We start from the raw sequence: 10,230 nt of genomic DNA, 5'->3' as shown, positions 1-10,230 counted from the left end.
CCTGCCCCTTCTGCCACCGGCACGTATGCCTGCGACGCGTGAAACGACGTTGCGGAGCGACTGAATCCACCGGCAATCGTGCGGCACGGATCGATGCGTGCGTGTCGGCGTGCATGCATGCGTTTAGGTCTAGGTCACTAGATGCGTGTGTGGCGGTGTTCGCATGCATAGCAGGCTACATCGATGCCAAAGCCGGGCATGCATAGCAGGCTGCATCCATCGATAGTAGGATTTTTTAATTTATTACCAACAAACTAATGGGCCCGTCCTATGAACACAAACACGGCCCAACCAGCGAAGCCACAACCACAGTCAACAGAGTCCAACATGGCCCCACAAGTCAGTTAACGGCCAAGACGGCAAACGCCTGTTATGAACATTTGTGAGAGTTTCAGCTAAGGGAGTGGGGAAAAGTGAGCAAAAGTTTGAAGCGTGGGGAAAACTGAGCACAACTAAGGAATTGGGGGCACAGATGGAATAAGCCCTTCTATCAATTGCTCGACAGTAATTTGTTCACCCACCGTCTACTTGCTTTCTTGAGAGAAGCCACTAGTAAACACTACGGCCCCCGGGTCTATTCACATCCATCGTTTACATCTCCGCTTTTACTTTGCTTTGTTACTTTGTTGCTTTCAATCCTCACTTGGCAAACAATCTATAAGGGATTGACAACCCCTTCATAGCGTTGGGAGCAAGCTTTTGTGTTTGTGCAGGATCTTGTGATACTCCTCCACTAGATTGATACCTTGGTTCTCAAACTGAGGGAAATACTTACCACCACCGATGTGCTACATCACCCTTTCTGCTTCGAGGGAACACCAACGCAAGGCTCCAAGGCCACGGGGGAAATCCTTTGCATACGTGCCTAGTAAGTCCCTTAAGGCACAGCCGCAACTGAAGGATTCCTGGTGCCGTCAACACGACAATTTCTGACGCCGTTGCAAGGGAAGCACAGCTGACATCACCCCCCCCCCCTCCCCCCAAGGGCGCCCATGAGAGCATCACAGGAGGGAGACGGGGTCCAACTCTCAAAAGATTCTAAGCTAGAGTCAATTTGGTTGGCCTGATGATAGCGGTGCTTGAGTGTTGTTTCCTTTCTCAAGGTGTTATTGTTGAAAAACCTCGTTATTCATATGGCGTAATGGGATGGTTGATGCGGATATGGTTATTGTTGCAGTTTGCCAATCACAGATCTGATCACTTTGAGGCTTTTTTTTCTTTCTATTTTTCTCGCCTACTAATAACTTTGATCTTACATTGACTTTTCTAGTTGTTGGCGTGTTTGTGAGTTGATGTTGATTGTGTGCTCATTGTATTATGTATCTTTTTGATGCTTTAGTTTAAACCAATAAAATTCAACCTTTATCAAAAAACAAATCAATGAGATTTTAGTAAAAACGTTGCTCGAAACGCAATGATCCCGTTCCGAGAAAAATCTAATTGGATTTCGAACATTGGGCAGTTACAAATTTACAGTCCCAGCAGCCAAGGCTTCCTGGTCCCTCTTGTTCCAAACGGCTGACATGTATCCTTGTCAAGTTGTCATATCCTTTTTCTCTTGCTTGCTATACGGCCATACATAAGCGCCAAGCCAAACCGTGCAAGTTGACCCTCTTCAAATTGTTCCAACCCATTCGATCCCAAGTTGACCTCGCTACCTACACATCTGAAGAGCTACTTACATCTTGACAGCCTCTAACAAACCACTAGGACCACACACGAGGTACGAGGGCAAGGGCATGGGCATGTGGAGATCTTCACTTGCTCCATCATCAGAAGGAGAACGGAAAAAAGAGAGGAGAAAAAACAATGAAGAAATGTGTCTCATGGCCCTCGTGCTCAGAACCATCTCAGAACACATTTTGCACGTGTGATGTTTGTGGCCAGCCGCTCCTGCTTCCGGGAAACGAGGCCTCGCTGTCATGCAGCTGATTCCTCTCTACTTCCTGGAGAGCCTCCTCCACTGCCTTTTCTACCTCGCCGGCCGCAATCTGTGAATAGGACACGTGAGGAAAGCAGCGTGGTTAGTTAAGGTTGTACAAGTGGCTTACTATATACAGTAAATGAGATTGATTATCAATCATGAAAACTTTAGTATTTCCTTCGTAAAAAAAATATAAGAGCGTCTAGATCACTAAAGCGGTGATCCAAACGATCTTATATTTCTTTACGGAGGAGTATATGTTAAGCTTGACACAGTATTATTCAGATTAGGGATCCGTTGACTTGCTTCATTTGGTGATTACTATTTAAAAAGGGCATGATTGTTCGAGCTCGATTCTTGTGGAAAATAATAAACCTAACAGTAGCTGCAGAATTTATTTCGTTTGACAGTAACAGCCGATGCAGATTAATTAGACAAGGATTGGCCTGTAGGTTTTATAACACGTAAACGGGCAAAGGATATGCTCAAATGATGTCATCAGAGTTCCGAGGTTTACTAGCGGAACTTTGACACAATTCCTTGGCGATGGCAAATTTTTTGTGAATTGTATTATTCACAATTCTATTTTATTTTTTTACTTTCTTTGGGATTTGTATTGGAAGGACTGTGTTTTGAACTTTGATGAAAATCTTATAAACGGTCGAGTGAATTATATGGTATATTAATATGTCCTTTCAGCAATATATATGCTTTGATCTTCACATTGTTTAACCCGAATTGTCACAGTTAAGACGTTTTGCAGCTTTCAGTAAAGAACAAAAGACTTGATCATATTACAGTCCTTTATATAATTAATTCAGAACCATCATCGTTATCCTATCGATGATGCCGTCCCTATCTAACAGTCCAATAATATACTAGTAGTGTATATATATCCATGATGTGGTAGTGCACTAAAAGAACACGGAAATTCGGAAAAATCTTGTAGGTGACACAACTGTAGTATATTTTTCCAACTTGTTAAAAGTTTAGTCCGGTTTACTATCGTCAACAAAGCAGGTAGGAGGACTAAGTTAAGAAGGAAAATGAAGCTCACCGTGGTTTCAACATTCATCTCCGTCGTCAACCGCTGGCCGGACAAGGTGGAGTGGATCCCCCTTGTCTTGACATTCATGCTCTTGAGGCGCCTGAGGGCCCCGATCATGGAGTCGATGGAGGAGGAGGGCTCGTCCACCTCGAACTGGACCTTGACGCACTGCTGCTGCGCGTCGTGGCCCAGGATCTTGGCCTTGAGCTCGTCGTTCCTCCTCTGGAGCTGGTCCTTGGCGACCTTGAGCTCGTGGAGGTAGACGGCCGCGGACTGCACGATCGAGTTCTTGTCCCCCTGCAATGGCAATGGCATCAATCAGTCAGCTTCGGCACATGGCATTCGAGCGCCAGCGAGACGGAATGTGGGAGGGAGCACGGTGCCGTGGGCGCGGCCTATGGAGCCATAGTAGGTACCTTGGATCGGGAGGAGACCATGGCGTAGAGGTCGGCGTAGCTCTGGCTGAGCTTCTCGCGGCGCTGGCGCTCGCGCATCATGTGCCGGAACCCGCGGCTGCTCTCGACGGCGCCGGCCGCCTGCTGCTGCGGCCGCTCCTCCTGCCCGTCCTCCTCACAGTAACTTCCCCCAGCGCTCGGGCCCATCCTGGCCAGCACGCCCATCATCCTCCGGTGGATGTTGCCCTTGCTCCCCACCCCGGCCATCCCGCCCCGCGCCGCGCCCGGAAGCTCCAGCCCGACGCCGCGGTACTCGCGGAACGCGCTCTGGCTCGCCGCCGCCGCGGGCAGCGGCTCCGTCGACAGCGACGCAATGAGGTCGGCGAAGGGCGAGCCGGGGACGCCGCAGCCGGCGAAGAAGTGGGCGTCGTCGTGGAAGTAGTAGGAGTCCATCTGCATTTGCGTTGCGTCGATCTCGCCGGCCTCCTTGGTTCCTCCGTGCTCTGAGCCTCCTTGGTTCTGCTCTGAGCTGATGCCGCGCGCTGTCTGCAGTGCTTGGTGAAGTGTGTTGCCGGGGAAACGTCCGGACGCGGTTATATAGCCGCGGGTGGCGGATTTGGGTCACGTGGTCAAATGGACCCGTACGGTCCGATTGAGAGGCGGAGGGAGCAGAAGAGGGAGGAGGGGAGCGAGACGGTCAAAGCCGGGGCGAATATTTTTTTTCGTTTTTTTTTTAATTATTGTGAGCTCGGGTGGGAATGAGCACGAGGTAGTGATGGGCCTACTCGGGGCAACGCGGTACGCGATTGGGGCGATGGCGTCGCACACGTAGGCAGGGGCAGCCGGAGAAGGTTCCACGCGGGAGAGCGCTCTTTTCTCGCGGTAGTATTTGCGGTTGCCGGCCGCCGGCACGTCCACTTCCTCGGCATGCCCGTTTATCCAAACTTCTCCTTTTACATCCTTCGCATTAACTTCTTCCTGCCCGTGAACCATTAAAGAGAGTGTGGTATCCTCAGCCCGTTTAAATTCTGGTGTTTGTATTTATTTTAGAATTTGTAAAGATGCACAGGCGTTTCCGTCGACTACGAGGTGGTTGCGGTGACTTCATAAATTTAAAAATGATACGATGGCTCAGTCGCTCGGAGGTGCTTATACGATAGAGTATGCATGTGTGGGTTTAAAAATGTTTTCCCCTCTCTCTCTCTTTTTGGGAACGAGTAGGAAACCTACTCAAGACAGAGCAGTACATTCAGATACCATTAGAGGTCCATTCGGATAGCCTTAACTTCTTTTGTGGCACCATTTACAGAAATAACGTAAAATCTGTGAGGTAACCCGGCATTTATCTGAACTTTGAGCAAAATGCTTGTGAACATACAAATTTTACACCGGTTCCAAATAGAACCTTGGTTTTTCAATTCGCTTTAGCAAAATCTGTTTTGTAGGCTTGTACCGCCACATTTGTTACCAATAAGGAGACAAGAACTTTTGATTTATGCATTCTGACCACTAGGCGAGAGCCTGATTAACGACCAAGATTCTTTTGATGGGAGCTATCCAAGGGATGTTGACAATCGTTTCTAAATTGGCTCCTCCCTTTATAGAGTGATGCAGAGGTGTCTGACAGACTAACAAAAAGCAATTTTTTCCTCTCTTTTTCCATAAACAAAAATACCTTTCAAATTAGATTATCAAAATACAATTTACATCGGGGCACTCCATGAGGGAGGTGCTTGCTAGATTATGGATAAACCTTGGTGAAATTTAGACTCATGGATTGTTTGGCTAAGGTTTAGCTTTTGCTTCCCACACATATGTCAACGATATTAACATGTATATATTCTGCTCAAATGGTTAAAATATCTTCTTCTTTTAAGTATCCAAAAATTAGAGCGGTATTTTCAATTTTAAGGAGTTGTCAATGGTATTTGTCAAATTAACCCTTCTCTTTATCTCATGGATGGGGCTAGAACTAAGCATGTCCTAGCACAAAAGTCGGACGAGCCGATCGGGCTCTGGCTCCACTATTCTCCTCAAAGCCTGGCCAAAAAGCCCGACAAAAAGCCCAAAATATCACAAAACTAGGATTTAATAGATGTATAGGCATAACGATGTATTCATATATCCAAGAAATGATTAAATGATATTTCAAAATAGAAAGAATGTTGTTATTTGTTCTTTGTGTGTGTGTGTGGGGGGGGGGGGGGGGGTGGGGGGGCTAGGGAGGAACACGAGTTTAGATGGGATTTTAGGGATGGGAAGAATGCACGAGTCTAAATGGCATTGGTTTAAACCTAAGAAAGGGATGAGATCCATTTAGAACACTTACAGTTGGACGACTCAAATGACCCCTCATATGTCCGCGGATGCGTTCGGTCAGTGACCAAACATGAGAGAGAAGGAAAAGAATGGTCTAACCGGACCCCTCATACCATCCTTATACGTCAGAGCTGTTCGCGAACCCTCATATCCATCTTAAATACGAGGATACGAGGGCTCGCGGACGCGCCCGGTCAGTCTGCCACATAGGACGCAGCCCTATCCCAGACCAATTTTTTTTTTATCCATTCCTTTCTTTCTCTCTCTCTCTCTTCCTCTCTATAAATCACGTATAAGTGACCGGACATATGAGGAAGAAAATGAGGAGTATTGCTGCGCGGACGGACAAACAGGGGACACGCCCGTTAATTGCGTTTAGGGGGGTCATATTTACAATGTCCTGCTGTAGATGCTTTTAGATACTTAAAATTTGACTTATATTTTAGGACATTCTAAAAAAATATTTTAGCAAAATTCCAAGTTAAATGGAGGTATTTGGTGTATGCGATAGTTAAGCATCTTCCAGGACAGTTTATAATAAATACTCTTTTTCTCCTAAAATAAGTGATTTAAAAGTTATTGATTTTGTATTAAAGTTATAAAAATAAATTATTTTTAAGTCACTTATTTTAAGACGAAGAGAGTACAAACGAATGCTAGAAAGGGTATGGGTCAAAAACAATGTTATTATTCTCACGTCACAACTAGCATATGACATATTAATTAATAGTATCCTATATATACGCAGGCCAAAGGCATCTAGAATCAAAGATTTCTCCGGTGTGGGAAACCAAGCAGAGGAAAACTTCAATGACGAGTGGATTGAATTGAACAGGAGATGCCATGCCGGTGTGAACCAGAACCAGAGCCACGTAGCCAGCGACCGGGGGAAGCATGCTGTCCACGGTAAAATGCTTGAACGGCAAACGACGAGTAGAGACTTGGACTTCTTTTCAGGCAAGCGAGTACGGACCCGGCCCGGACCGTGGTCTCCTAGCAGCACTTGGACACGGTTTCGCTGAAGTTTCGGTCGCTCGGCGAGTTGTTGGCGCCGGTGTCAGCAAGTGTGTTGAATTTAGCAACGTGTTATTTTAGTCCATGTTGTAGTAGTACTATTGGGAGCTTGGGAGCTGGGACCTCGCATTTAATGAACATATCTGTATCGCTTTGTGGCATGTGTGCACCGATGGCGACGGCGTCGTTCTCTGTTCAAGGTCCGAGGATGGTCGTGGCGAGGTCGTGGCCGAATTCATGGAATCGCATGTAGTCCACCTTCCACGTGTTTCCCGTGATAGCCTCCTCGCTCTTCATGTTGAAAAGGTTCTTGATGGGCTTCCAATGATTTTATACTCCTGTTTGTTTCAGTATTCTACAAATAAGCTCTCGGATGTACCCTCGCTCTCCCCAAATGTCCGATCGGATAACCCGGTCATTGCTCGGACTGAAAAACGCCATTCAATATATTCCACAAAGCTAGCCCAAACGGTTCGGTTTGTCTAGCATCCTTCAATTTAAGCTCATACGTGGGGTGGATATGGACGCACGACTTGTCCGATAGGTCGGACCTACCCTGGATCTGTTTGAAATTGACCAAGTTCATCAAATCAAGCGCACTACTCCCGTGTCCACCATCCATTTCCCTCGTCCAAGTCGTCACACTCCCCCACCCTTGCTCTTCGTCTGTGCCATTGTCCTCGTTCGTCTTTTGATCTCGACGCTGAGTGCCATGTCTCCCACCGTCGTCATGGATGATGGCTCGATGAAGTCTTTGGCGGTCCTGACTCGTCACTTTGCAACACGGAAAACATCGCCTGGAGGGAGCAGCACGCCCGACAACACGTCCGGGAAGCTGCAAAGAAGGAAGCTGCGGAAAGGAGGTTGCGGAGAAAGAAGCCCCGGGCATGGATTTGGACACATTTGATCTGGTGACCGCCTCTGCATCGTATGTCCTACCCGCGAGAGGGAGCAAGCCATCGGGTGTTCTCGAGTAGGTTCCAACATCCAAATGGGCCATCCCGATGGTTAGATGCTGGAGGACACCATCGTGGACACGGCGTACGACTCGCCGCAACTCCAAAGCAGCGAATAGCATTGCCCCACGTGTTATTCGATGAAGTAGCCGACCAAGAAACAATACAATCTTGTCCCATATGTCATTTGTATTGCTTGCTTCGGTTGTTGTACATATCATTAGATCAATTTAGGGATGGTAGCTTCATTTTGATGCATAGTTTTTATGAATATGATAAATGATGGTCAAGATCCTACACATTATGGCTTGGGTGATACCAATTCCCCTATATTTGATGTTGGGAAAACATCGCGCACTAAAAAAGAAGGTAGTAAAGGCAATAAGTACGACATTCACAAGCCATGAAGATGTGTTATTGTGTGAATCTCGGTTGGCCACAAGTATGGATCCAATTTATACAACCAAACCTAGGGCTAACCACTCGCATTGTTGTTGAAATTGACTGTAAAACCAAAGTGGTAACTCGTTGTTACAGAGCTGAAAAACCCCACCAAGGAGTTAAAGAAAAACACTGGCTCAAGCTCCCAACAATCTACTAGATTGGATGACGGCAACGAGCAAAGTGGAGTGGAGAATAGACAAGCGGTTGTGCCAAAGAGGAATTGGCATGTGATAGCAAGCAAATGGGAGAAGGAGATTGGCGCGCCTGACGGCGCGAGAAACAAAATGTCTGTGACATGGATGTTCATTTTTTCACCAAAGGGGAGAAGGGGGAGAGGTACAAACTCTTATTGGATGCTAAAAGGGAGATGATGTTGTTCGACCGGGAGAGGGTGAAAGAGAAGTTGAGCATTGAGAGGGAGAAGATAGACTTGTAGAAGCAAGCGAAATATGCGAAATGAGAGCTTGAAAAGGAGAAAACGGTACAAACAATTAAGCTCAACAGAGAGAGAATGAAACTTCCGAGGGACACAGAGGGTTCGAGGATCATACTGTAGGACAATAGCCTCTTGGACGAGAAAAGCAAGAAGTGTCTACACATGAATAAGAAGGAGATCAACGCGTGCAAAGAGAGAGGTGAATGATTCGTTCTTGCATCACCTATCTATGAGTTGTTAAATTTTATTTTACCATATGTTGAATTGTGGTTTATTTTGCTTTGTCAGATTATTGAATTGGTGAGAAGTGATGCTATACGATGGACGTGCATGTCTTTGCATGAACATGAGGGTTTGGATATGAGGGGTATGGTTGTCTGGGAGGATAAATGAGGGGCCGGCTAGTGTTATTTGCGGACGCGTCCGGGCGCACCCATGAACATTTAGGGGGTCAAATTTGCCCAGTCCAATTGTAGATGCTCTTAGAGCCACGAAACTTCCCACATAGAAAAATATTTTTACTTATATGAAGGAATTATGTTAATAAAACATATAACTAATAGTTAACATTGGATTAGAAGAACCCCAATACACAAAGTCACCACCTAATAAGGACTTGTATTGCTTTATCAAATGAATTAGAGGTTGGATGCAGTTTCTAACAAGACAAATTAGTCCAACACCCACTCTCCACAAAATAAAGATCTATACATACATGCACAATTGCACACACGACGATGTTCATAAGTTGCGAGTGGTGTGGATTAGGTCTAATCCTTGACATAGGGTCCATGTGTCATATGCGCCCGTCTCTCTCGAGTTTGTGTATTCATATGTGTTCTTGGCCATGTTGAGATCCCACATGTTCTTCTATGGGTACTCTCACCAATCTATCTTAGAGCATGCCCAACCATGGTGTCCTTGATCCCTCGTACACCAGCCTCATATCTCAACTAGGGGCAAGCATGCGCAACCATGACATCCTCGTCTACCGAATCATGAGCATTTCCTCTTACCACATGGCAGCCATTAACTGAGTGTGGATTTTTGAATATTCTCATCCCCTTGTTACGATGCAGTCCCTCTTTGATGTTGTCCTTGCCATAGTCCATGTGTTAGTTTGTGGATCTTATAGGACCTTCCGTAGATGCACAACTGTGATCACAAACCCTTCAATCTATGCCCTACAATTTACACCTTGAGAATATGGGTGCAAGGAGTTATAAATGGTTATCCCAAACCAAATGGCATTGTCCTATCCTTGGTCCATACTTGGTTTGTATGTGAGGGGGTCTAAGGGTCGATCATCAATGTGAGCCTCTTGATTAAGGTAGATCTCCTACTTATATGTGTTTTCTTTCCTCCAACATTAGACCAAGAACATACATCATTTGAAACGAGATATATCTGTCACATATGCATTTGAATTGGCATCATAATTCTTCATGAGATTTTTTTGTTGCATGTTTGTCTTCTATCCCATAGTATCGAATTTGGTATGTGACCAATAAGCAAAAGAATATGAGGTTCACTCACCAAAAGGCTGAATGTGTATCAAAGTATAAGTTAAAGACATAGAGAGATAGACTAACCTAGTTCACGATGTAGTCACCAAAACACCATCACACACAATATTTATGGATGATGATCGAGTGAAGTAAGGAAATTTAATGGAGAAATTATGTGGTGTGGGA

General features: G+C 45.7%; 1 protein-coding gene across 1 annotated transcript; it reads right to left on the bottom strand.

Moving 5' to 3' along the window:
* Positions 1-1,423: 1,423 nt before the first annotated feature.
* On the bottom strand, positions 1,424-5,819 carry LOC123452160 (transcription factor BHLH148). Its single transcript, XM_045128761.1, has 3 exons — positions 3,389-5,819; positions 2,982-3,269; positions 1,424-1,991 (listed from the first exon to the last, which is right to left on the bottom strand). Exons 1-3 carry the CDS (start codon positions 3,824-3,826, stop codon positions 1,851-1,853), a joined length of 867 nt encoding a protein of 288 aa, XP_044984696.1. The 5' UTR covers positions 3,827-5,819; the 3' UTR covers positions 1,424-1,850.
* Between the last annotated feature and the right edge of the window lie 4,411 nt (positions 5,820-10,230).

This window comes from Hordeum vulgare, chromosome 5H (assembly GCF_904849725.1).
Source record: "Hordeum vulgare subsp. vulgare chromosome 5H, MorexV3_pseudomolecules_assembly, whole genome shotgun sequence".
Lineage (NCBI taxonomy): Eukaryota > Viridiplantae > Streptophyta > Magnoliopsida > Poales > Poaceae > Hordeum > Hordeum vulgare.
Note: the sequence above shows the minus strand (reverse complement) of the source record. Positions and strands in the feature narration are given on the sequence as shown.